The 27,154-nt window shown below is 41.2% G+C and overlaps 1 protein-coding gene across 1 annotated transcript; it reads left to right on the top strand.

Annotated features, from left to right (window-relative positions):
• The first annotated feature begins 756 nt into the window (after window positions 1–756).
• Window positions 757–26,851, top strand: pdgfrb (platelet-derived growth factor receptor, beta polypeptide). Its single transcript, XM_058649594.1, has 23 exons — window positions 757–1,047; window positions 10,533–10,601; window positions 10,985–11,302; window positions 11,504–11,758; window positions 12,401–12,531; window positions 13,386–13,551; window positions 14,232–14,412; window positions 15,159–15,274; window positions 15,371–15,494; window positions 15,642–15,853; window positions 16,256–16,350; window positions 16,469–16,601; window positions 18,168–18,272; window positions 18,592–18,702; window positions 19,630–19,786; window positions 19,991–20,157; window positions 20,290–20,402; window positions 20,495–20,617; window positions 21,364–21,475; window positions 22,442–22,541; window positions 22,634–22,739; window positions 24,368–24,657; window positions 25,407–26,851. Exons 2-23 carry the CDS (start codon window positions 10,559–10,561, stop codon window positions 25,549–25,551), a joined length of 3,303 nt encoding a protein of 1,100 aa, XP_058505577.1. The 5' UTR covers window positions 757–1,047; window positions 10,533–10,558; the 3' UTR covers window positions 25,552–26,851.
• Window positions 26,852–27,154: the final 303 nt, after the last annotated feature.

The following is a 27,154-nucleotide window of genomic DNA, read 5'->3' as shown; positions in this document are numbered from 1 at the left end:
ACGTGCTTAGAAGAAAACGGCTGAAAGAGGAGTGAAAAGAGGCAGAAGCGGTTGAGGACAGAGGGAGGTGTGAAGTTATTTATGTGGGTTGAATAAAAAAATAAGTAAAACAAACAAAGCAGAGAAAGGCTTGCACCATGTGAGAAAAACTGGTTCCCCCAAGCTAAAACTACTCTGTATATAATAATTTACTCTTAATTCTAACAGTGTTGTCTCATAAATGAAGCTATTTTCCTGAGAAACAGAGACTTTCATGTTTGTTTCCAAAGCAGGCCACCACAGGCTCTGCCAAGAGCTCTTTTTTTTTCTTTTGCTTGGACCTCTCACTCACTCTCTCACTCTTTCTCTTCCTTTATATTGTGTTTGTTGTTTCATGGCGCGGTTAGATGCGGTCAAGGTTGCTGTTGCCAATAGAGACTGTCTCAGTTCACCTCCAGTTCCTTGCCACTCTATTCATAAACAAATCACTCCAGCTTGAGCTGCTACCTAAAAACAACAAGCAGAATTCAGATTGAGCAGATTCAACCTGGACTGTGGAGTTTTTTCCTTCTGCCTCTTTTCTTCCTGAGCTGGCTCTGGTTTTTGAAACTTCCCTCTCTTGCTGGCTCCATATTTCCCTCCCTCCTCTCCCTCTCCTTCTCTGCTCTCTCAGCTCCAGCAGAGCCACACCATTGACACTCCCCCTGGTGTGAATCTGTCAGGGAAGGAGTGTGCATATCTCATTGGGAACTCTTTTTTGGGAGCAGTGGGCAGGGTTTCTCAGAGTGTCAGAGTGGAGAGAGAGAGGAGAGCCCCATGGGGCTGTGATTTGACCAAACAAACAGCCGGACTTAGAGTGGTACCTCCTTCAGTGGTCTGCTGCACAACATAGATTAACCCCAGACTCTGAACATCAGAGGGATCTATACATCTGAAGCAGCAGCTCCTGTAGAGACAACCAGCTGGAAATCTCTCCTCTAATTTCAGAAGGAGGAGACCGACTGCTGGCCGGCAGCCTCCTCGGACAGAGTGGGAAGACTTGCCTCTGCATCTCGGATCACTCTGAAGGTAAGAGATGTTTTGTCTCTCTGTCGCTGTCTAGGATTTTACATTTAGTCACTGATGCTGTTGGAGGCTGTGAAGTTGTATTCAAAAAAGAAAGCTCACTGCGACACATTGAATGTTATAGTTGTCTGTCACAGAGGTCAAAGAAGACCTAGACTCATGAAACTATCCCATTTAAACAGATACAACACTCTAGTTTAGTACCTTACAACCAGAATAGACTCCCAAGTCGGTTCTGTTGTGTGATGCTGTTGCTATAGTTAATGGCATTGTGTGTGTCTGTGTTGGTGGTGTTTGTTACCTGAACTCTTGAATGTGTGCACAAGAGGAACTGCAGTGTGAGCAACCTGTTCAAACACAAACATGGTGATGGCTTGCGTCTCTGTACACAGACACCTTTCACCCTTCACATTTAGAAACTTTAACAGTGTTTATCTTCTCGCTCAGAGAATACATTTGACAAGGTATCCCAGGGTCCGACACAAACACAAACACACACACACACACACACACACACACACACACACACACACACACACACACACTGGCCTTAAAGCCACAGGCTGTTTATATGTGCTCCACTTTGTGTTTCACTGCTAAAGGGCTTGTTTATAGAGCCCTCCTCAGTCGCCCTGAGTGGACTGATAGTCCTCGCCATTAAGCCATCAGTCTCCTTCCTCCCCTGTGTCATTCCCCTCTGCATAACCGCATGTAGAAGCTGTGGCTGTGCACTGATATCAGACCTGGCATCAGTCAGTGTCATCAGCATCCTCATGAACTGTGGATGGATGCTCTTTCAGTGGTAACACACACCACCTTGAATGCTTTTCGTACTGCTCTTGAATGTAAATCTCACACAAACAAGTGACTCGTGTTTGACTGAGGAACACAAAGCGAGACTTAATCTGTTGAGCATCTCCTCGCATACATCACAGGGGAAGGTTTTAGTACGTTGGAGTGAGTAACATTGTAGCAATGTGAGCTATTTCATGGGTCAGACGCACACGGCATGCGTGTCTTTTCACCCTAATCCACCACATGTTTTTCAACTGAAAGCTCCCCCACTTCCCCACTATGTATAGCTGCCGCGCTGTAGTTGGTTTAGAGAACTGCACGTCCGTCTGCTTCAACCTTTCTGATATGGGAGCATCTTAATTAACATCACTTTAAATCTGGCTCTGCCTCCCGCTTCACAGTTTTCTTTATGTGACTTTGATCTTCTCTGGCTCTTGTGGATGTTTTTTTTATTTTTGGTCGAGTGCTGTTGTTTCAGATGAGCTGTCGGAAAATTGCATGCATGTCATACTGTTGCCATTAATGGTATTAGGCTGTCTTGCATTCATGTCATAGCTCTACCAACAACAGGATGCCTCTGTGAGAAAAAGTTCACAGAACCAACTTTAAAACTGTAAATTTATTCTGACACGTCTTTATAAAATGGGCTTGTGAAGATTCATTAGTCTCCTGAGCAGTGGGGATTTTTCTGCCTGTGCGTCACTCCGCTGGTATGTACTATAGCAGAGCTCTTCTCCCCAGCCCCGATGCAGTGCGACCCATTCGGCTCCATTCCCCTGGCCCAGAGCTAATCCCTCGTCATCAGCTGTTTCCTGGTTCTCTGGTCTCTCTGCATGCCAGCCTCTCCGAGGAAATGTGCTTCATATTATGACCATGCAGAAAACATGCCAGGAGTCTGACTCGGCTCATATATGCTGCAATGTAACAGTTTGAGCTCAGTTTGGAAACACACGGATTCCATTCTGTCCCCCAGTGATTTGTCCAACATGAGCTGAACACACAGCTGTTGAACAAACTACTGCAACCCTGGCTGTAGCAAGTGTGTGGTTTGAAAACTCATTCCGACCACTTACCACATGACAATCCTGACCATTTTTTGATAGGAATATATGTTTAAAATTGAATGATAGGCAGTGTGTGACTCATTCACTGGTGGTCACTTATTGTCTGATTCATGATTCGTCATCCATACTTATGAATTGAGTTGTAAGCCTATCATCCCCACTAAAGGTCACTGCTTCTTTTCTGGTGTATAGACACCACACTTATTAGTCATATAGTTTTAATGAAGAGCACTAAGTGGTGCTGTAATACAGCATCCTGTACGGCTGCTCGTCTCGCTGCCTTTTTCCTTTCCTTCGCACCCACTCACTCTGAACGGACAGGCAGCTGCATCTCATCTTCGTCCAAGAGCGGCCACTCCTGCTGGGCGACTCCTCCAGGACTTGTTTCCTTGACTAGTTTTACACCGAACTTGTAGAAGGAAAGCTGTCTTTTTCACACTTGTAACGGAGAGCAAAACTACATACTCAAGTGTGGCTGTGCTTGAATATTTAGTTAGTAGGAACATTTGATATCTTATTTCAATTTAAGCATCCACTCCAGTCATTTCAATAATTGCATGTAGTTACATTTCAAAGAAAATGCTTGACAAACTTCTGTTAGAGAAGTAAGAACCGTGCCGATTGTGTGTTGTGATGAACAGGTTTCTGTACTTGTGTTTATGCATGTTGACAGTTATGGGGTAATGTGTTTCCTGACCACTGTCAATAAAACCACTCCCACAGAGCGAGTGATGAAGTAGCTCTAAAATGCAAGCTGCAAAAGCGCACAGTGAATAAATTATACTCATTTAAAGTCTCTAACATAGTTTCTTATTGAGTCAAATGTATTTCAGATTACAAAGAATAATTGACAGTAATAATAATAACAGATAAATACCTGTATTTGCTTTTTCTTGCTGTAGGTTTAATGAAAAGATCAATACCACTCCCATGGTAAATATTAGACTACAGCCAGCAACTACTTGAATGCGCTTGTGGGAATAGCAGGTAACTGTTTACATAAAGGCAGTCTCCACAAAATTCAATAATTAGCACTTGGGTCACGTAGAGAAACTACGGTGTTTTAGACACTATACACTATAACCCCCATAAAATTGGGCCCTCAGGCTATAAGCTAACAGGTAGCTATTGGCTTTAATGCCACATTTACATCACAAACAGTGTCAACTTGTATTACGTGTATAAGCGCACTCTCTCATAAATAAGATTTATGACCTAGTGTGTGTATATATATATATATATATATATATATATATATATATATATGTATATATGTATATATATATATATATACATATATGTATATATATATATGTATATATATACATATATATGTATATATATATGTACACAGGATTACTTTTACTTCTACTTCTACTTCTACTTCTACACAAGCAACAAATAACAAAACAGCTTTTTTAACAGGAAGTTTTGTTCTTCGTCATATTCTGGTGAATCGCACAGTTCCTCGGTAGAGCTGTGCTGTCCTTGCTCCAACTAAAACATGCTGGGATTAGTGCTACAGTGCAGTGAGACAGGAAGACAGGCTCATTTGGGTTCCTCTTGATCTGTCTTAAAGTTATATGCTGCTTTCTTTTAATCTCAGTGGCGATTATCAGTCACCTTTTTTTTTGTCCTTTTAACTGTCTCGCTCCCGTCCTCACAAGTGGAATGTAATGCCAGTTAGTCCTAATTGTATTCAGATGTTCCTGGTTCTTGTGGGGGGGGGGGGGGGGGGGTTGTGTGGGTGTGTAAGAGCAGAGGGACTGGAAGTGTGCGTAGGCGTCCTCCTGTTCTCATGAGGAAACTTTGGGGGTCTCACACCCTCGTGTGTCAGTGGGATGAGGAAAAAAAGTAGAAGAGGTGGGGTTGTCGTACCCTGCATAACATTGGGGAGGTACGAGAAGGAAAACATGGGAGGATATGGTGCTGCTTGTGCTTGCAAAGGTAGCTGATATTCTTGTTTTCCCTGAGAGCAGAAGTTCACATTGGCTGGGAAAGGGACAAAGCCAAAGCACACACTCTCATAATTATAGCCCTAAGGCATGCATTCAAAGATGAACTGCTCAGGAAAAAAATGACAAAATCAACACAACCTTAGTGACAGCCACTTCTTTGATTTTTCTTTGCATCCTAATTATTCTTTATGTTTAGGTTCCAAAATGAGATTGTTAAACTGATATCAAACACTCACCACATCACAACTGCCCCCCCCCCCCCCCCTCCCTCCCTACGCCACTGCAAACAGCATTTACAACTCTGTTTGAAAAGCAAACCAAAATCCACATTTTCCTAAACATGTGTTGTCTCAGCACGAGTACAGAGACACTTTGGTTGCCGAGATACGACCTCACAGGCACTGTATTCTACGGACCGAGATTTATGAACAAGGGAAATATAGTAGGAGGATTTTGCTTTTAATGCTTCTAAATCTGATAACCCTTACTAGAGATGGCTTCGGTGCTGCCTCAAGCTCTAACATTACAGGATACAAGCTGCTTTTCTGCTGATTCAGAGCTTGTCAAAGTCCTGCAGTCCAGCTGTTAAACTGTGAAATCCAGATGGGGTGAGAGTAAGTGCCAAAATTGAAAAACTTCCTGTCAGTTAGACATCGTAAATAACTCTGCAGCCAAGTTCTTTCCCGACTAACTCAACAAAGACGATTTGGAGTGGAAGAATATTGTAATATTATGTAAACAATGGATTCAATGACAGCTTGTAACATGTAGGACGTTGCTGTGACGGAGACTGCAGTTCACCTCAGGTCTCCAGTGAGTTTTAGAGCCTTTCAGCTCCATTGCTCTGGTTTTGTGGCTCATTGTGTTTTTGGTTCGCTCTAATGAAAGCTCTGTAGGCGAGCTGCAAAGGAATTGGTAGAGACCAAACACAGAGCAAAAACAGTGTGAACTGTGGCCCATACAGGTTCACAGGTGGTTTGTGTTTACACCTTGTTTGTGCTGCCTACAAATGGTCAAAACTAGTTAATACAGCCACTTCAAACATACTGTTCAGTACAGGACATAGGGCATTATCAGTATTTAAACAAAAGCAGTTTTGTACTGAAGGCATATGTAAGTGAACATGCCTGAGGGTGCACTGTCTTATCTTTTACAATATGAAGGATGGATTACTGGGATACAAACACAGGCTCCAAAGGCATTTCCTGCTTACGGCAACTTACGTATTCTGACAGCATATTGGCGACATGTGCACTCTCCCAGCTGCTTTTTTTCTCATGAGCCTGCAGATCACTCATTTTAGCCACATCGGAGGACAGTGAGAGCTGTCGGAGGTGGGAGACTTGCACTGTGGGCCTGCTGCTGAGGGACCAGAAGGTTTTTCTCAGGGGGGTTTGGTCTGTCTTAGACTGGCGATAAAAATGGAGGCTTGTTTTGACAGTGTCACACTAGGTCGTTTTTTTCCCACAGAGCTTGCCAGGGTTCTGCTGCCTAGAGATATGTTGGGAAAACCTGACATCGCTCAGAAAACCCCAAAAGACAAGTGTGACATGACGTGTATTCTTATGCTAAACCATTTTTGTAACACGATAGGTCACATGTCTTAATAATGTGCTCAATCCTCAATTTTTGGGGATTATATGAACCATAGTTGTTTGCATTGGACAGAAGATGTTGGTTTTGGAAATCACAGCTTCCTGAGACTGTGTGTGTGCTCCCTCTGCTGTCCCACTTGACGCTTTGATGTGGCGTTTCCCATAAACTATATTCTGTATGTCTGCATCCTCCCTTTGCTGTTGTTGTTTCCACTGTCTGGTGCTGTGTGCAGTACTCTTGTGGTATGTCAATGGTTTGTCATGCTTTGTCATTGGCATAATTGGTCTACTCTTGGTTGTTGTTGTTGTTTGGTCTCTGGTTTCTCTCTTTCTTTGCACTCTGTTATTGTTTATGCCAGAAGATGGTTTAAAATTCTGTGCAGCTTGTTATTTAGAGCTGTTTTTTCTCTCTCTATCCAGTTATAGAGGTTTTGTGATATGCTGCTGGACCCGTGGCCTCTCTTGGTGCCTCCATGAGTACTTGGTTAGTGGTTGAGGTGGTTTTCATTGTCATTGATGCATCACTGACTTACACCCACATGAGGCCAGCAAATTTCCCAATACAGGAAGTCAGAACTCTCCAGCTGCATGTTTGGACATCTTTTGTTTTTCTTTCTTTTTCTTTTCTTTATAGTTTACTCTTTTTTTCCCCCTCTTTCCAAGTGCAACCTCATCCCTTGGGACACACTTAAACAAACAGTTGGCTGAAAAAAAATGGTTTCCCACCTCACTGAGGACTGCTTCATCATTACCAGATGTTTAAACTTGCAGATATAGCATGTATAGATTATCCCAGAAGTGGGATTATTGGCTGCCGAGAAGGTTTACACTCTCAAACTGTATCCTGAGGCTATGCGTGGTATATGTCCTGCTGAGGTCGATTGCTAGGGTTCAGCTGCTTGGGAAACTTTCAGTGTAGCTCTTCTGTTTACGAAAACAATTTAGGGCAAATCAGCCACCGAATTCCCAGCATCTGTGGGAAGAGTCACAGGACAGCATACTGTTAAGCCCTCCTGGTGATTACTGTGCAGAGTGAGGACTCTTCAACTTGATTTAATCTACGGTCACTGCTCAGTTGTCTCTGTGGTTGAAATAAGGAGCAACATTGAGTTTTAGGGGGTCAAACTGCTACTAAGTATTTTTATTAAGTGGAAAACAGTCACTGAAATGCTGCCAAACCTTCTTGGCAGATAGAAACGTGTCCTGAACCTTTTCATACGTACACTTTTGTTGTCAGTTCTGCTCAACCATGAAGACCAGGTTTGCATGAAAGCTATGTGAGCTATGTTTTCAGTTCCACTCAGGGTGACCAGTTAAAGATTTATTTTTCTTTTTTTATTTTTTACTTAGGACATTAAATCTGAGTGGGAAGAATGTAAAATGAGATTTATTGTGTCGATTTGTCTCTGGTGATTACTGAGGAAATTGACATTGTTTCATCAGGTCTGTCTATAAATGTCCGTCCAACGGGTTGCTCCAATCTTGGGATGTGACGTCATACAGGTACCAGTGTGTGACAAGAGCCAGAGTCAGCACTTTGATAAGGCCCTTACCTAAGGCTTTTTTATGAAAACCAAAAGTCTTTTATTTTTGTACACTTAGGTATTTGTGGGGACCCTGCAACCCTCCTGTGGAGGATAAAGTGGTAGGAAATGGATGGATAGACATACATGTGGGTAGAAATGTCTAAAATGTTTCATTCCTATTGCATGTTTTTCAAAGTCTTCAATCTTTCTGAAGTTCCGCGTTTCCTTTGGTCCTTTGACCCCAGTCAGCAGATCTCAGTCAGCATCAGATTCCTTCTCATCTCCCCCACTGCCCACTGGTCAACACGAAGCAGCATCGTGTTGCAGTAGCTAAACATTATTTTTCCGTCCTTTTCAAAGACCCCAAATGGATAGTCGAACACACTGAGATTGTTGTTCGGCGAGAGAGTTGTATTTTTTTTTGATTTCTGATGCAAATTCACATCCTGCAGCAATGCTACCATTGCAGTCTGTCTTGTTTAAGCTAATATAGTCACGATAAGATTTGTTTGTTCTCATACTGCCAAGTGACACATGCCTTTGGCGCCTCTGTGTTTGGCTGTTGTCGCTCAAAGTCTTCATCGCTGACGCCGAGGTCACTCGTGCTTGTGAGCACTGATGTATGGCTTCCTCTGAGGACAGTCCCCCCAGTCGCTGCTCACTGAGGTCCTCTGGGATGAGGTGACCCCTCCACTGCTGCCGTCATCACCAACACGGTCCCGAGTGTATCAGCGATCCTGGGAAAGTTTTGGAGAAATACTGTGGGAACGTGAACTGTACACAGACAGCAGTGACAAAAGGGCGAAGAGAGGGAGAGGTCTGTGTGTGCGTGCGTGTGTGTGTTTGTGTGTTTTTGCCCTTTGTGAAGGGTAGGTGGGGGGCTGGGGTGCAATAGCAGCATATGACTCTTGAGTTTTAGCATCATGCTGGCATGCTCTTTACATGTCCACAAGCCAGTGTGTGCGTGTGTGCATGCGTGTGTGCGTGTGAGTGAACTACAACACAAAGAAAATTTCTCTGTCTGTCGCTCCCTCACCTCTTTTTATTAGAAGCAGGAGGCGGGGGAGGAAATGGACCAGTCATGTTTTTGGAGCAACTTAAGAGCTTTTGGTTTTGGGAGCGGAAGTGCCAGATGCATTTAATTTAAAACAGCAACACTGATCTGGTTTGAGTAACTTGCTTTGGTTTAGTCATGGGACTCCCTGCACCTCAGTACCACTGTCAAACTGATCTTACACCTTGAAATGATAATTATTGCCACATTTGGTGCCGTTTTGTAGATACAGAGTAGATACTGTTGGTGCTCAGGTGTTTGTAAATGGAAACTAGCGAAGCCTCCATTAGGCTCTGATAAGAGTGAGAAAATGTCATCTTTGTTGAGTTACATACTGCATAAATATAACTCTTGAAATGGAGATTATAAATTTGGATTGCATGATTGAGTAAATGAAGTAAGATTGCACAAGATATGTTTCACAGTTTTTCCACTAACTCCTCGTTCTCTTCCCTCTCCGCCCTCGCGCTTCCCAAGACTCCCTCTTCCGTCCTCTCTCTCTTTCCCACCCTCTTGTGTACAGGCCTGTGATCCATCCCTAACTGTTTCCAGACGCCTGTGCGCTGCAGGCTTTAACCCCCGTCCCAAACATAACAACAAACCACCCTCATGCACTTTTCAAGGTTTTTGTCCCTGCCGTTTTACACTGCAGTGTAATTACCAGTAAAACTTTGGGAAATGGTGGTTCATTTCAGTGATGGGAGGATGGTAAGCATTAGTCCCCTCTGACCTGAACAGCTGCTAGAGCAGTTCTAGGGTGTTTACGTCACGTTGGTGTACAACGCGATGTCTCATTAGTATTAAAGAACATAGCGATGTTTCAAATGTCCATGTTCTCTTCTGTGTTAGTGGTTTGTGTAAATGCCCTCATTTTCACTTTTGTTTACACCCAAACCAATTAATGGCTCAGCACGGCTCTAGAATAGCTTGGGTGCAGCATTGTTGCCCGTGAGCGTGTTGCAAAGCTGCACACAGTGACCCGTTTGTTAGTGTTCAGAATTCTGGTGAACCAGGAACAAAAAGAGCCAGACATTGTTGCTCTGTCCCGGTGCAGCGAGGCATCAAATACCTTCAGAGTGAGCGGCATCTGGACCTCAGACTCTGTGTGCAGGCCAGAAGCCATTAAAGACGGCAGCTTGACAGCAAACTGAATGAGCTGTGTTTGTTTCTTTTCAGTGTGACCACAGCATAGTTTCATGGCAGTTCATCTGAAGCCAAGCAGGTTTTTCTGACATGCAGCGTCATTTATTTTCTGCACTTTTGCTTCAGTCCTCCCATGTCATATAATGACGGCAGGAATCACTCCATCATTATAAGAAGCTTCATGGACAGATGACAACTGCGGTGCATCAGTGGGGTGAACACAAATGAGATTTTTCGGCTGTTTTTGTTCATTTTGACAGACTTTTATTGAAATTTGTGTTGACGGAACTGTGTCAGCTACTGTCGAGGACTATAGAGTTTAACCAGCGTATTTTTCCACTGTCTGTTTGCAGAAAAAAGCTGACTAAAGACGTCCACCATGGGGAGGGTGACAGTGTTCATGCTCCATCTTACAGTAACAGGTGAGAAGGTTTACAATAAAGAATATTGGAACCCGCATATGTTCTTACTGCAACACAATTTAGTACATGTATGTGCAATAATGAAGCTAAGGATAGTCAAAATGTGGTCAAATGTTTGGGGAGCTGTCAAGGCTGTGAGGAGGACACATCGCTTTGATGCAAGGGACAATTGATGAATTCAGAGCGACCTCTGTCATTTTAAATTCATCTGTCACTGACGAGGCATCATTATCCTCCCACTTACAGCTCCAGTAAACTCATATCCTTCATCATTAAGAGATAGAGCAGGGTCTGCCTTGTATTGTTGACGTAACCTTTGACCTCATGCTGCTGCCTCTTTGACCTCTTGTCTGACCCCTTTCCTTGTTTTGTGTCAACATCAGCTCTGATGTATCTCTGCACCGAGACGTGTTGCTTGGAGATAGTGCCTGATGCCAAACAGCTGGTCCTGGTTGAGGGCTCCTCCCTCACCCTCACCTGCTCCGGCTTAAGTGAGACAACCTGGGAGTTCAAGAAGGACGGTGTGCCCTATTTCCAAGTGGAACATGGTCAAAATGCTGGTCAAAGCTACCAAATTGAGCAGATTGGCGCCACATCCAGTGTTCTGACCTTGTTGAACGTGAGCTGGAAGCACACAGGGGTTTATCAGTGCGTTGATCAATACACTGGAGAAACTAAAGAGGTGTCTGTGTTTGTCCCAGGTGAGGAAGCTCAGTTTAACGTCATTACTTGTCAAAGATTGTGTTTTGCAACATATTTCATTATATCACTCCTTCATAAATTGGTGAAAAAGCATGATGTCAGGCACATACAGTATCAGTCAAGCACTAAACGATATAATTTTCATGTTGTTGCAAGTAAAATGCAGATTTTTTCCAGTGTGTCTCTTCCTTTGTCCATAGACCCCGATGTGTGGTTCATTGAGAGCGCCCATGGCATGGTCGCTAAGACCAGCGAGGAAAGCACCATCCCCTGCGTGGTCACTAACCCAAACATCAACGTCACCCTGTACAATAGGGACTCTAATTTACCCATCACAGGACATTATGTTCCCAGTGAGGGGTACAAAGCTCAGCTTGAGGACTGGACCTATGTGTGTCGAGGAGAACTGAATGGGGAGGTGAAGCAGTCTCAGGCGTTCTACGTCTTCAGTATTGGTAGGTGTTCTGGTTAAAGAAAAAGCTCTTTTTCAATTAAAAAACATGATTATGGACTCACCCCATGTCTGCTGAATCCCCAAACATGCACAGAGGTATTCAAGTAAATGAGACAGTCTTTTAAAAAGCCCCAGGAAGAATCTTATGAAACGTCCATCACTGTTACTGTAGCGTCATCTATTTCGCTACTTAAAACTTTCTAGTGAAAGACTTGCTACTGCAGTGGACAGATTTATGTTGTGGTGAGGAGAGAATTAAGTAAATACTGAACATTTATATCATCACCATCATCTACAGCTTTATCTACCACATGAGGGTCACAGGTCACTGGAGCCAATACCAGCTATGGGCAATTTAGAGTGTTTTTATTCACCTCTTTATGTTTTTGGACGGTGGGAGGAACCCGGAGAACACATGGGAGAAAAGGCAAACTCCATGCAGAAAGTTCCATCGAAAGTTCATATTCACCATATTTCACAGGAGTCAAGCTACTAATGTTTTGGAGATAAAATATTAATGGTTCACTTTTTTTGACCAATTTAGTGACTCATTATTACTGAAGCTTTTCCTCATCATATTGTTTTGATTAACCCAGTCATCTCCTCTCCCTCCTCTCCCCTGCACTCTCTCTTCCCGTCCCAGTCTCCGAGGCGCTGGACGCCTACATCAACGCGTCAAAGACCATCCTGAAGCAAGGCGAACCGCTGACAGTAAACTGCACGGTGCACGGAGTGGAGCTGGTGTTTTTTTCGTGGGATATCCCCAACAGAGAGGTGAGTGGGAGTGAAGGAGAACAAGAGCTTTTGTTTAGTTTTCCCTTCGTGATCAATCTCAAGGTTCATGGCAGAGCTTAAATCGCATCAAGATGTAGAGACACACCTCAATTTTCATCCATCTGTGAAACTGGACTTGTAACACATGGTGTTGATTTTGTAATAAGTGGCTCTTGAATGCAGGATGTTCAACTATGGCTCATTTTTTAAGATAATGTACTTTAAGTCATAGAGAAACATTCAGGCTATGTTACATATGGAGGCAGCATCACCCAGGTTCATGGGTGAATCTGTCATGTGATCTTTATAAAACTTTAAGATTACCTTTTAAACCATATCCTGTATTTTAACATATTCATTTAATTACTTATTTTCAGTTATTTTACCTTAAGTACCCCCTTTACCGCTTTTACCCTCTTTAACAATTTCTTATGGATTGCTTTAACTTTGCGTTGATGTCTAACAATTCTCTCTCTGTGTGTTGTTCTTTAATGTCCCTGTAAATAAAACTGTTCTGTTTGCCTTTTCTACAGATCAGGTTATAGTTCTCAACAGCAGGGCGTTACACACTTACCAAACATATTCATGATTCAAGCACTTAATTGTCATATGTGGATTAAAATACCAAGGCATAAACAACATAAACAATGGAACAGGAATAATAATAGCGTGTCTGTCTGTCTGTCTTTCTGTCATCTATCTATCTATCTAGATTATTGCACACATTGCACATATTACTATGTGTTGCACATTTCCTACATTAAGTAATCTTAAGTTTCTGAGATGAAAAGGTTTATAGTAGTTGAAAAAGGTACAAAAAAATGATTAGAGATTCATATTTTTTTCTCTCCAAGCGCAATCAGGTCGAGGCTCTGACAGAGATCCTGTCTGCCATGAACATGCGCTCCTACCTGTACTTCCCTCGCGCCACAATGGCCCACAGTGGAAACTACGTCTGCCATGTCCATGAGGGAGTCCAAGACCAGTCTGCCACTGCCAGCGTCAACATCACCGTGCTCGGTTAGACACACACACACACACAAGTAAAACAAACTGACACTGGACAGATTATTATTGTGTTCCACTGACAAAGAGAAGGCTGCTTATTATCTAAACTTTCATAGGTCAAGGTGAGGGAGGAGCTTCTTTTAAAGGAAATGAAGATTGCTTCTATTTATTTCTGTTCAGAGCATGAAATAAACCTTTGACACGGTGTGTGGACGCTCTAAATGATACTCTTCAAAACCTCGGGCTGTCCAGAAACTCTGCATTTAGACATTTTGGAATTGAAGTCCAAGTTCACAAGCTGTGTTTGTTTTACTGGGATTTGTCGGCATACTTTAATACACACTACGTCAGCATCTAAAATAAGCAGCTAAGTCAAGCAGCAGATTGAGAAGCAATAAAAGCAGTATTTAGCATAGTAAGTCGTTTTTGGCTTTTTGTCTCTTGAAATTCATTTTAAGTGTATGGGTCTCTTGAGTGCTTATTTCTGTCTGCAGCGAGGTGTGCTATGTTTATGAAATCCGTGAATAACTTGAGCCACCGTGCTCCATGGAGACTGGGACAGTGTAGTGGAAAAGACAGATACTTTCTTGCCACATAAACACTACATGAATAAGATTTGAATCCACAAATGTTTCCATAAAAACAGTGGGTTTGCCATGAACGATATGTTGCTTTTTTCTTTTTCCTCTCAGAGCATGGCTTTGTGGACGTGAAGCCCGCGCAGCAACAAAACATTTCAGCCAGGTTGCAAGAGAACGTGGAGCTGAGAGTGGAAATTGAAGCCTACCCTCCCCCTCAGGTCTATTGGGGCAAAGATGGTGCCATTATCAAGGGAGATAAAACCATCATAATGAGACAAGAGCATGAGATCAGGTCAGGCATCCAACTTCAGCTGTCCTTTGGCCTTTGCCTAAATGCAATGAAACACCTCATAGGCCTTGATCAAGTTTAACAATTAGCACTGGGTCTCTGTGAGGGTGACAGCCTCCAGAGACATCCAGCTCTTGTCAGTCATCACCAGATAGCAGCAACAGAACCCAATACTCTCTGTGGGCAGGACGCCATCATTCATTACACAGGAACTATAAACACAGCAGACCTGTCACAACTCCCAAACGTCTTTCAGATAAATGCCAAAACAGTGTTTTCAATCCGGGGCCTTGTTTTTAAAGTTGAGCCAACACATGTCAAATTAAAAACAAAACAAAGGGACTTATCCACAAATAAAAAAAAAAATAAAAAAAAAGTAACATGATTAAACCAGCAAAACTTTGCAAACATAACCTATGATTGTACAACTGAAAAAAAAAAATCAATAAAACAAAGCCATCATTTTCTTTTAAAACACATTTGGGGTTTATAGGAAAGAGGGATGATGAGGTTGACCTTAACTAAAAGCTGACGTTTAAAGCTCTTAAATATTTACTATAGTGTTCCTTAAAGATAATGTCTAAATGTAGAAAATGGTTTGCACTTATTTTGTGCAACATAACAAATGTGCTGCCTCTAATAAAGTAGGTCAAGCCAAATCTATTGCCGCTCCAGACAAACGTGTTGCAGCTGTGAATAATCATATGTTTATTAATTTCCCCCATCCTTTGTTCATTTATCCTCCATAGATATGTGACTATTCTCACTTTAGTGAGGGTGAGGACAGAGCAGAAGGGCCACTACACCGTCCTGGTCACCAACGGAGATGACACAAAGGAAGTGACCTTTGACTTGGAGGTCCAAGGTAAATCTTTATCCTTTAGGGTGGTTTGAAACACAAGCTGAGTGGCGAAAATCTCTGGACGTGAGTAATGATTAATGATGCGTCCCTGGTGTGTAGTTCCCTCTCAGATTAAAGACCTGACGGACCACCACCTCCCAGGGAATAGACATTTGGTGACCTGCGTAGCCGAGGGAGTCCCAACACCGACCATACAGTGGTACAGCTGTGACAGCATGCTCAAGTAAGCCACACCTCCATCAACACAAGTCATTCAGTGAACACTAGAGGGCTGACTATACCCACAAATCTCCTGTTATACTTTGTAATCATCTGCTTTGACTTCACACTGCACTGCTTTACACAAGTTTAATGACTCAACCTGCTACAGGTGCAACAACCAGACTGCAACGTGGAGGTCACTGATACCACAGCCGGAGGAGCTGAGCATCCAGACCAATGTGAGCCAAAGTGACACTCGCAAAACCAGTCAGGTCCGCAGCCAGGTGACCTTCCACAAGCCACAGCAGGTGACCGTTCGCTGTCAGACCAGCAACCAAGCGGGGCTCGTTGACAGGAGAGACATCAAACTGGTGTCCAGCAGTGAGTGTCGTGTGAAGATTTCACATTTTTATCTATCAGCTGGAAGCACATTTTCATAGAATGTAAAATCCAGCACATTATATTGTGTGTTAGTCTAGTTTGAAAACAATATTAATAAATTATTCTCATTCTTTATTTCAAATTTGATTTATTAATTTTTTTTTTATCATGATACCGATATCGAGATACTACACATAGTACACCCTCTATATGAAGAAATGTCAATTCATTCATAATGACTGAATAGATTAAAATAAGATTCTACTTCATGTAGACCACAATAAACAAACACATAATGTTTCTGTCATTTCCATCATGTCAGTGAAGAGTCGTTTTATGCCTGTTGATTAAGCGATCTTTGTTTCATCCTGATGAATGCTCTGTGTCTTTTGCCTGTTGCAGCTCTTTTCTCCCAGGTAGCTGTGCTGGCTGCTGTTCTGGCTCTAGTTGTCATCATTATTATGTCTTTTATCATCCTCATCGCCGTGTGGAGGAAGGTAAAATGAACGAACTTCAGCCAAATATAAATACTATAGAATGTGGCACCTACCAAATTAAAATGTCCAAAGGAATCCTGTGTGGTTTGGTTGATCACTTTTGCTCCTGTGTTGTCAGAAACCGCGCTATGAAATCAGATGGAAGGTGATCGAGTCTGTGAGCCAGGATGGCCATGAGTACATCTATGTGGACCCCATCCACCTGCCTTATGACCTGGCTTGGGAAATGCCACGAGACAGCCTGGTGCTTGGTAAGTCCTCGGGGAGACAGGGGACAGATAAAAGTGCTTGAATGCTGGGTTCAGTCACTTAAACTACGCTATACATCAGTGTGTCTTCTACTGCTTTGTCCTCCATGTGAGGGTCATGGGGGGGCGCTGGTGCTGCACGGATCTGTGCCGCAGATGCACCCATGGTAAATTGCCGTGAGAATAATACACAACTCCTTATATGGACATCCTGGGGGGGTTTATCGGTCACTTATTCAGGCTTTTAAAAATGCAGGTTTTTTTATTTCGTACGTGTTGTTGAGTCAAAGTTATGGTTCATTTTATATCACATTGTTAGTAGTGATTTAAAGTAGCAATTATTGTGCAGAATTCACACAATTAGACCGATTTTCTTTTATTTTTGTTCATTAAAAACGAGCCAAGTGAACTTTGAACTGTGACATACTTCCAAATTTCACAAATTCAATCCGATTTTAGAGACATTGTGAGTACTTTTGGCTCAGGTGTGTTTATATCGTTGGTGAAAATGAGAGACATCTTTATAGAGGCTTATAGAGTGTCTTATATCCTTTTTTTTACAGCACAATCTAGGCAATCTGATGAAAAATGTCTTTATATACTGTATGTTTAAAAATAGTAATAGAAAAAAATCAGCCAAAATGCTCTGTGTTCTAAGGGTTAATTTGACTTGAATGTTATGGCTTCTGTTTTGTTACTGATTAATTGAATTGAATGAGTAAACAACCAACCAACAACCAAGTTCTTGTGGTTCTCAAGTGGTGTTTTTTTTTTTATTTTTATAAATGTGTTGCAGCTTCCTCCTCCTTCTTCTGAAACCAAAACATGCTTTAAGCCCAGCAGTCCTCATGTTGTTCAGATTAGAGCAGATGTGTTATACAGCTCCGTTCACCAGGTGATTTTGGTTATGTGGGTGGTTTAGGTCATATGGATGTAGTTGGGGTGAGACTGATAAATACACATTTTTAAAGTTGACCTTAACCTGTTTTTACAGGGCCTTATGGAGTGTGCATGTTCTCTCCATGTGTGCGTGGGTTTCCTCCGAGTTCTCTGGTTTCCTCCCATAGTCCAAAAACACGCAGAGATTAATTGGACACTCTAAATTAACCATACATGCGAATGTGAATGGAGAGTGAATGGTTGTCCACCTCCGAGGTTTGGCCCTGCGATGGACTGGCGACCTATTCAGGGTGTACTTTGTGTGTTGCCCTATGTCAGCTGGGATTGGCTCCAGCGGCCCCCGAGACCCTCATGTGAAGGACAAAGCGATAGACAATGAATGAATTAATGCACTGCATTGCAGTGCAGTGCACAAAATGCAAATTGGAGAGTTTATCCAAGTGAAGCAATTTTGTGTACCATTTGTTATCATGAAACTTATATTTCAACACCTGGAGGAAAAGTAAGAAAATCAAAACATTTCAGCCTCATGTCAACCATCGGCTGCACTGATTTATAACATATTTTCACCACCTTAGCAGGGAACGCAATAGAAATTTGTCCTTCTTATAAAGTCTAATGTGTGCCCTGTTCAGACTCTGTCCCACTGAGTCCCTCTTTGTGTTTCAGGTCGCACTCTTGGATCGGGAGCCTTTGGCAGGGTGGTCGAGGCAACAGCGTACGGTCTCACTCATGCACAGTCCAGCACAAAAGTGGCTGTGAAAATGCTGAAATGTAAGAAAGCACAATAAAAAAGCCATGTGTGTGTGTGTGTGTGTATGTGTGAAGAGTGTAGAGCCCACACTGGAGTCGCCTGCATAGCTGTCAGATATTGTGACACCAGTGCTGTATTCCCATGTGCACAAAGCAACATCCTGCTGAGCTTTAGCTGAGTTACCACCAAGGCTGCACTCTTTTCAGCCAAGGGTCAATTGAGTAGTTTGGCTAGGTGGCAGTGAGTCCTCTTTTCATCAGCATGTGCAGTGCTCCTCTTCTCATAACTGACCTACTTTGATACATGAATGTGTCTCTGTTCTGCTCTCCCTTCATCCAGCCACAGCCAGGAGGAGTGAGACTCAGGCCCTGATGTCAGAGCTGAAGATCATGAGTCACCTGGGTCCTCACCTCAACATTGTGAACTTGTTAGGAGCCTGCACCAAACATGGTGAGTAATCCAGTAATGTCCAGTGCTAATGACAGTATGGCAGTTATTTATTATTATTATTTAGATATTTTTTTTACTCTTCTTTTTATCCATAGATAGAAAAACAGGCACAACAAATCCGAATTTTCAAAATAAAATGATTCAATTTCAAATAATGAAGGCCCATAACGAATTCTGCTGCTAATCATCCTCAAACAAACCCATAAGATGGTTAAAGCAACTGCCATTACTCTAAAAAAAATATGAGTTAACCTTTCTAATAGCAGAAATATTATGATATGCGACTCAAAAATGTCTTGTTTAATAAATAAAGATATGCATTTAAATCAAATTCTATCTGTAATACTGATTTATTAAAGGAATTAACTACAGTAAATCCAAAAAAAAGTTTTAAGGTTTATAGTTTATGTGTTTATAATAGCTGATAGTGTAAGTGTGTGTTGCTTCATTAGGCTGACCTGTCTACTTTATGAGAGCAATGGAGATTTGTTTGTACAGATTATTTCATCATGGGGGTAATATTGTGAAATTACCAATTTATAACAGCTTTGCAATAACACTTACAGATAATATTACAGTAATACAATGTTACTTTCTAAGTAATATCCAGGTAATGATAATTACTGCAGTCCACCATCACTGTAATACATTCACACATTTAAAATGGGTTATTTCTATATTATAAGGTTTATAATAATCCTCAATTATATATTCAACACATAATCTTTATTTTCAAATGAATAGTTCGTCAATAGTAATAATTACTGAAAGAGGGATTCCACGGACTAAATACATAAGTTAACTAACTATAACTATGTGTGTTAACGTAAATCTGTGCTGTTTGACTCGTTTAAGTGAAATTAATGTTTTATTAGTGTGTGGTAAATACCAATTATTAATTGTTCTGGTTTTTTTTTTACTAACCAGGCCCTCTGTACCTGGTGACTGAGTACTGTCGCTATGGCGACCTGGTGGACTACTTGCACAGGAACAAGCACACCTTCCTGCAGTACCACGCTGAGAAGAACCAAGATGAAGGCTGCGTGATCTCAAGAGGCAGCACTCCGATCAGCCAGAGGAAAGGGTGAGAAGAACAAGCTGTACAAACATCCCCATTCAGAGCTGCACAAAGGGGTGTTTTGTAAAAATTTGTGAAGCAGGGGTGGAGGTTGGACTGGATTCCTTATTTTAAAATAACGGGCAGATAATCCTCCATACATTCAGTTGGATATGATGCATGACCATGAATAAATGTGGATTTATGGATTTTACGTGACTTTCCCTCCAGCTATATCTCCTCTGGAAGTGAGAGTGATGGCGGATACATGGATATGAGCAAAGACGAGCCCTCAGTCTACGTGCCCATGCAGGAGCAGATAGACACCATCAAGTACGCAGACATCCAACCTTCTCCATACGAGTCTCCTTACCAGCAAGACGTTTATCAGGAACAAGGTTTGATTTCAGCCTTGCGTGTTTGTCTGTGTTAATGTACTGAATGAAAATGAACCGTCACATTATTGATGGAAACAAGTGACGAGACTTATCTTCAAAGATGTTTTTTTGTCTCGCCGTGTGTTTGCTCAGGTGGCGGCAGATTAGACCTTGTCATCAGTGACTCTTCCATCCTCACCTACGATGATCTTTTGGGCTTCAGCTACCAAGTGGCAAGGGGAATGGAGTTCCTTGCCTCCAAGAATGTAGGATATTGGAACTTTTGGAATTATTGTGTTATACATAATATAGTATCTACAAACAATTTATTTTCTAATTTTACATTACTTCACCACAGTGTGTCCATCGTGACCTTGCTGCCAGGAACGTCTTGATCTGTGAGGGCAAACTTGTGAAGATCTGCGACTTTGGCCTGGCCAGAGACATCATGCATGACTCCAACTACATCTCTAAAGGCAGTGTAGGTGGCAGAAACACACACATATGAACACATTTAAAGAGCGGCTTCAGCTTGTAAGCACCCCGATGGGGTGAGCCATTTTAACAGGTCATCTATCCATCCATCTTCTACCACTTAATCCTCCACATGAGGGTCACGCTAGTGCCAATCCCAGTCCTAATCCTCAAATCTGGATTGTGGGAGGAAACTAGAGAACCTGGAGAACACCTACACACACACAGGGAGAACATGCAGAAAAGTCCTTGTTCCCACCAGCTGCAGAGAGTTCCATTTGGCTTCCTCAATTTCAGGGTGCATGTTGGTTCCCTGACACACTGTTGTGATGCACATGAACCTAATGAACTCAACTACTATCAGCGTGATCAGTAACACATTATCCTGCTGAAACATGTCAAAATGGCTGCTGTGAAAAGGGTCCATTATCATCAAATCTCCTGATGAATGTCTATATAAAATAAGAACACACACACACACACACAAAACCAAACCCTGAGGACTTGTACTGTAACCCTCTACCCACTTGCTTGTGGGGGGGACTGGATTTCTCTTCATTCAGCCTCTGTCAGTACTGTATAGATACAGTGTATACTGTGTAGTAGTAGCAAAATAACACACTGCTTAAAGCATCTATTGTACGGCTCCATAATTACAGCTGTAACCGGACCGCTCAACGCCGTTGACTTTGCAGTGTTTCAAAACAGCACTTTTGATTTTCTTACACTGACTCTTTTATTTCATTAACGCAGACCTTCCTGCCCCTGAAGTGGATGGCACCAGAAAGTATTTTCCATAATTTGTACACAACCCTCAGCGACGTGTGGTCGTACGGGATACTGCTGTGGGAGATTTTCACATTGGGTGAGTTATAACACACTCAAAGCATTTTACATTCTATTTTTTCCCCCAATTATCCCATTCCAATGTGGGGGTTCCATGTTTTCCATTAATTGGTGGAACCGGTTTGTTGAACCGCCAATCTTAGAGGTTGATCTGCTCATAGATAGTGAGCCATGTTGCTTTAGAGCACAAGATTTATGAATCCTGATCAGCTGGTTTACACATAAGAGAGATTCCTCCTCCTCAAATGTCCATTTCGTAGGATTTAAGGGGGTTTAAAATGACTGTAAAATTCAGAAAAGCCACTTTAGAACTTAACTGAAGAACCATTATGTTTTCGTTACGAAGGAATGAGTTCTTTATATCTCTATGTCACCGGAATGCCACAGAAGCTCCTCCTACATGCTTTGTGCTTTCAGTGAGAGGATGAAGGTCACGTTGCAGTTGCATCATCTGCTCATTTCTAACACTTCAAACAAAAATCATAATCGAAAATCACGTTTCCACGTGGACGTTTGCTTTAAAATCCCACATCCAATTCGAACATGCATTGTTGTTCGCGGTCACGGACTCATATGAGGTCCAAATCTTATTAGACACAGTCAAGCTGTGAACGCAGCATTTGTTTGCACACAGTATCGTGAGGGAGGGTGGAAAAAAATGCCACTTTCCACGGCATTTTAAATTGACCATGGATACAAAGAAGACCATTTGCAGAATATGTAGTGTGAGGCAGAGAGATAGCAAAACAACAACCTCCCCCCCCTGTAAGTGATCTTTTAAGATTCTCTGTGTTACACTCATCAGGGATCATTTTTTCTTTCAAACTTTTTAAATGAACTGTTTCAGAGAATCATTCTTTGTGCCTGATTTCACGATGTTATCCGTTCAGTTTAGTTGTTGTAGATTGTTGTCTTTGACCTAGTTTACATCTCTAGCATGGGCTTGAATTTCAAGGATAGACTGACTTGAAAATGCTCTCTGCAGGAGGAACCCCCTACCCCGATTTACCCATGAATGAGTTATTCTACAGCGCTTTGAAGAGAGGCTACAGAATGACCAAACCCGCCCATGCCTCCGAAGAAGTGTGAGTCTCACCGTCTCTGTGACTTCTCGTTGCCTTTCCGAACATCTAACGTGACATTAAAACAAAACTCTTTGTGTTTTTTCATGTTTTAGTTATGATATCATGACGAAGTGCTGGGATGAGAAGTTTGAGACGAGGCCAGACTTCTCCTTTCTGGTGCACACTGTTGGGAATATGCTGACAGACAGCTATAAAAAGGTACTTTATTCATACACGTATGGCAAGCTGTTTTAACATTTAATCGAACCACACTCCTAACTGTAATTATATTTTAGATATCCTTAATAGCATTTCTCCTAGTCAAAATGGAATTTTGACTAGGAGAAATGGCAGTTAGAGATATCTGCAATAACATTCTGAGTAGAAATTGTATTTAAAGATATCTAAATCTTTATTTCTCCTAGTCAAAAAATTAAATTCAAGATATCTTTAAATCCTTAAAAAGTGGCCATTTTAACATTTAATAGCTAGACTGGATATTTATTACTTAACTGAATTCTTCCTAGTCAAAAAGAACATTTCAGATATCCACAATGACATTCTTCCAAGGACAACTTTTTCCATTCATGTGTATTGGGCTTTCACTTTCAGATATCCACAATTATTTCTAGCATGAACATTGTGGAGATCTGCAGTTGAATTCTTACAAGGAAAAACCCATTCAGATCTCTTCAATCCAGTTGTTATTAGTCATAATTTTCATTTCAGATATCTAAAAATTAAAAACTATTCCAGATATCCAGAATGTAATATTGAATGTCCAAAAATACATTGTGACTAGTAAAAATGTCATTATGGATATCCACAATTTGTTTTATGACTAGTCAAATATAATTATGACTAGGAGAAATGCTATTATGGCTATCTAAAATGTAATTATGGATAGTCAATTAACTCTTTTTATGTTAAAATGGCGTCCTGTCTACCCGTCAACAGATAGTCACAATACATTTGTGGATATCTAAAATTACATTTTTACTAGTCATAATTCTAATTGTAGATATCCATAATGACATTTTACTTGTCTTTTTCAATGTTGAACTGTGAGTTTTGGACTTTTACCACAGTGTAACTGTATACATGGGTGTGGTTATCCACCAGTTATCCTCACATATTCTTTCTTTCATGCACCTAATGTCAGCCATTTACTGTCTAACTGTGGCCCACTGGAGGCCTGGTAAACATTAACACTTAACCAGGAATCATCAGTTAACAGTTCAACTTAAATTGAGGTGTGTGCTTTTTACTTGAGGATTTCCATTTTATGCCAATTTATACCAATATATGGAAATATTATAGTGCTTTCTAATATGATAAACAAGAATATATGAAGTATTTATTTACCAAATAATGTAAACATTGGTAAACATTTCCTCTATAAAGGCACCACACACCCATCCAGATGCTGTATTGTGTCTTATAGCCATGATTTTTCATTCATTGTGAAAATATGTTTTCACTACAATGTATCTATAAAAGTAATATTTGTATTTTATTAATGGATTAGAATTTTTTTTTGTCCACTACAGCTACTTATTTTTCACATAAGTGACCTCACAAACAGTTAAATTAGCTTGATAGGTCAACAATAAATCTACTCAGGAAAAGAAGTCTGGGTTATGTTGTGTTTTCTATCTCCAAGACAGAAAAGGCAAAGTGTGCAGGTGGATACTGGTCAAACGAACACACAGTATCTTTAGTAACTGGTGAAATGACGCTTAGTAAAGACTAAGTGATTCTTAGTCTTTACCTGTGACATTGTCATATCTTTACTACTGTGTAACCAACCATCACTCATCACTCATCCATTGTCTCCTGACAAACAGAGATACAACCAAGTCAGTGACAACTTCATGAAGAGTGACCACCCGGCAGTCACCCGCACCAAACCCAGACTCTCCTCACCTTTTCCAGTCGCCAATCCATCATTCGGCTCACCTTCCCCGGGCACAGTGTCATTCCCCCCGGACCCCTACAACCAGAGCCTGAGCCCTGCAAACTTCAGACAAGAGGCAGACACGCAGGACGTGATAACTTCCTACAACGACTACATCATTCCCATCCCAGACCCCAAACCAGAGGACGTTTTCACTGATCCGTCAGAAAGCCCTGCAAGGTATAACGCAAATCTGTGGCACTGGTGTGATTACAAGAGATCGGGAGATGCTTTTTCCCTCAGCAGACACCCACTCATCCAGATGTTTAGCTGACACAATAGCTGCACTGTGAAGGGCAGACGAAGACAAATGATATAAATACACAGCCAAGAACAAGTTGTTTTCAATACCCAAATAAATGCAGTTATGTATTCACAGAAAATTACAACGCTATTTATGATTAACTTGGATTCAGTTTCTGTCATGTGAGTTCTTGTTAAGTGAAGAAAGTGAGAGCTGGTTCCAATTCTTTGTTTTGAATTTTTGCCAAGACCCAAAATCCTCTGTTTAAATCTGGATCACAGATTGTATTTTTATTTGGAATAGAGGTCTTTAGAAAGTGCAAAGTCTAATCTTAGAAGGAAAACACAAACATCCTCCACAACATGAAGGGCATAATAGATAAATACTATAGCAATCAAAAGAATAATTAGAAATGAAAAAGTTGCAGCTGCATTAATGGCCTTTAAGTTAAAACATTTAGTTTCATTTTTATAATAATGATTATATGAATGGACATTTGGCAGATGTTGACTAGGAAAAGCAAATAAATCAGTGGGAAAAAACCTGATGTACTAAGTTTACTGAGAGTAAGATGGAAAAAATGAGGGGAAATGTCTGGATCATCAAAGAGGAATTAATCAACAGTGAGTCAGTCATGACGGAGAATACAGAGTGAAACTGCGTTTTGTTTTTTTATTCCTCGCAGCTCTGTGGCTCTGGAGGAGGTCGAGAGCGACTCCATGTCCCAGGACACAGCCGACACTCTTCCGGAGGAGGACAGGCTGGGGGAGACCAGCGAGAGAGACGCTCTGCTGGGCTCCACACCCGAGGTAGAGGACAGCTTCCTGTAGCCACGTGTAGGAACCATGAGGGAGGAAAAAATTACATTTGCCTGAAGAAGGGAACGGGACTAAAGTAGAATGTAGCAAAATGGAGACCGAGAAGAGAAGGCGTTTTTTTTTTTTTGTATTTCCACAGAGCGCTCGAAAAGTTTTGCCCTTCTTTGAGTTTTTGTTTCACACTTAATACCTCTGGGACTACAAATAGTGATGAGTAATGAGCATGATTTTGTCATTTAGTCATTCTGTGGAAGCTTTCCAAAATATTAATACAATAATAGACATGGTACTCTCCTCACACTCCTGTAGAATCAGTTTACAGTATGTGCACATACTGTGTTTACTCTTTTTTACATTTTTTGAGGCCCAGTAAGACATGATTTGACTCATTAAGTCACATGTCCCTCCGCCTTCTCAACCAGTGTACATATCTGAAAAGCAGATGTTTTATAGGCAGTTTAAACTCTTATAATACAATGAAATGAAGGGCTACACACATAATATTAGACAAGGCATCTGGGTGACTTCATTAAAAGTAGTTTTTTTTACTCACCTAAAAAGCACCCAGAATATTTTTATAAAATCTTAATCCCAGCACATGAAATGTAGACAGAATCTACGCGCACTGTTTTACTGTTAAATGAGTTTGATGTGCCACGGAGCCAGATTTTTTTCACTTTTGTTTTTAGACATGTTTTGGCTTTATATGAAATGTACTATTGTGAATTTTAAATAGCCTCCTGTACGTGTTTTCTGCGGGCTTAACGTGTAGTTCTGTGCCAGATTTGCACTTTATTTAGAAGCATATGTGTCTTCATTATAAAGACAGAAGAACTTACTCTAAAGGTGCAACTTAGAATCATTGAAGTCGTTGATTTTCAAGGCGCCGTTTGAGTGACTTGAGTGAAAAATAATAAATACAGCCTATCACTGCCTTAGCACACAATGGCACAAATGAAACATTTGTGTTTGCATTGTTGTTTGCTGATATGAAGGGCTACTGTTGTCGAGGAATCTAAGACAGCCATACTGTATGTGTACATGTAAAAAAAAGGGATGCTTTTAATCTTTTGTTGCATTGTTTAACAGTCACTTACACAACGTCTATTTTGATTATATAATCCACCTTTTTATTAAAAAAAAAAAAGCATAAAAAAAAAACCCCACATTCATTTCCTGTAGAACTTGTTACACAATTTAAAATGCACAAAAAAATCACAGTGTCACAAGCTATGGTACCAAAGGTCTTCTTAACGTTTACAAATTTATTTTTCTATGTGTGTCGTTTTGTATGTTGTAAATGTGAAATAAATGTACATATATATATATATATATATATATAAATCAGAAGTGTGAATCTTTTATGGGTCGTGTGAATTAAGTGGCTCTCATTCGCTCGTCTCCTCACAACAAAATGTATGAATTCATGTAGGAAATGATTCCTGCTGCTCCACATACAGTATACACTTCCTATAACTTCGAGGGTGGCTCTTTTCTTACGCAGAACAAATCTCATGTACTATGATTAACTTTCCCACTCTGTTTTCTCACATCTCTCAGTGCCGTTCTGTGATTTCTGGGTCATATTTCTGAGATGCCCTCTGGCCCTTCCTTC

Source organism: Solea solea, chromosome 14, assembly GCF_958295425.1.
Source record: "Solea solea chromosome 14, fSolSol10.1, whole genome shotgun sequence".
Taxonomy (NCBI): Eukaryota; Metazoa; Chordata; class Actinopteri; order Pleuronectiformes; family Soleidae; genus Solea; species Solea solea.
Note: the sequence above shows the minus strand (reverse complement) of the source record. Positions and strands in the feature narration are given on the sequence as shown.

What these genes read in the sequence shown, in the direction of transcription:
- pdgfrb (XM_058649594.1), top strand. Translation starts at nt 10,559, where the DNA reads ATGGGGAGGGTGACAGTGTTCATGCTCCATCTTACAGTAACAG. An exon ending in GCTCCATCTTACAGTAACAG is followed by an intron (nt 10,602 to 10,984) that starts GTGAGAAGGTTT and finishes TGTCAACATCAG; the next exon opens with CTCTGATGTATCTCTGCACC. An exon ending in CATCAAACTGGTGTCCAGCA is followed by an intron (nt 15,854 to 16,255) that starts GTGAGTGTCGTG and finishes TGCCTGTTGCAG; the next exon opens with CTCTTTTCTCCCAGGTAGCT.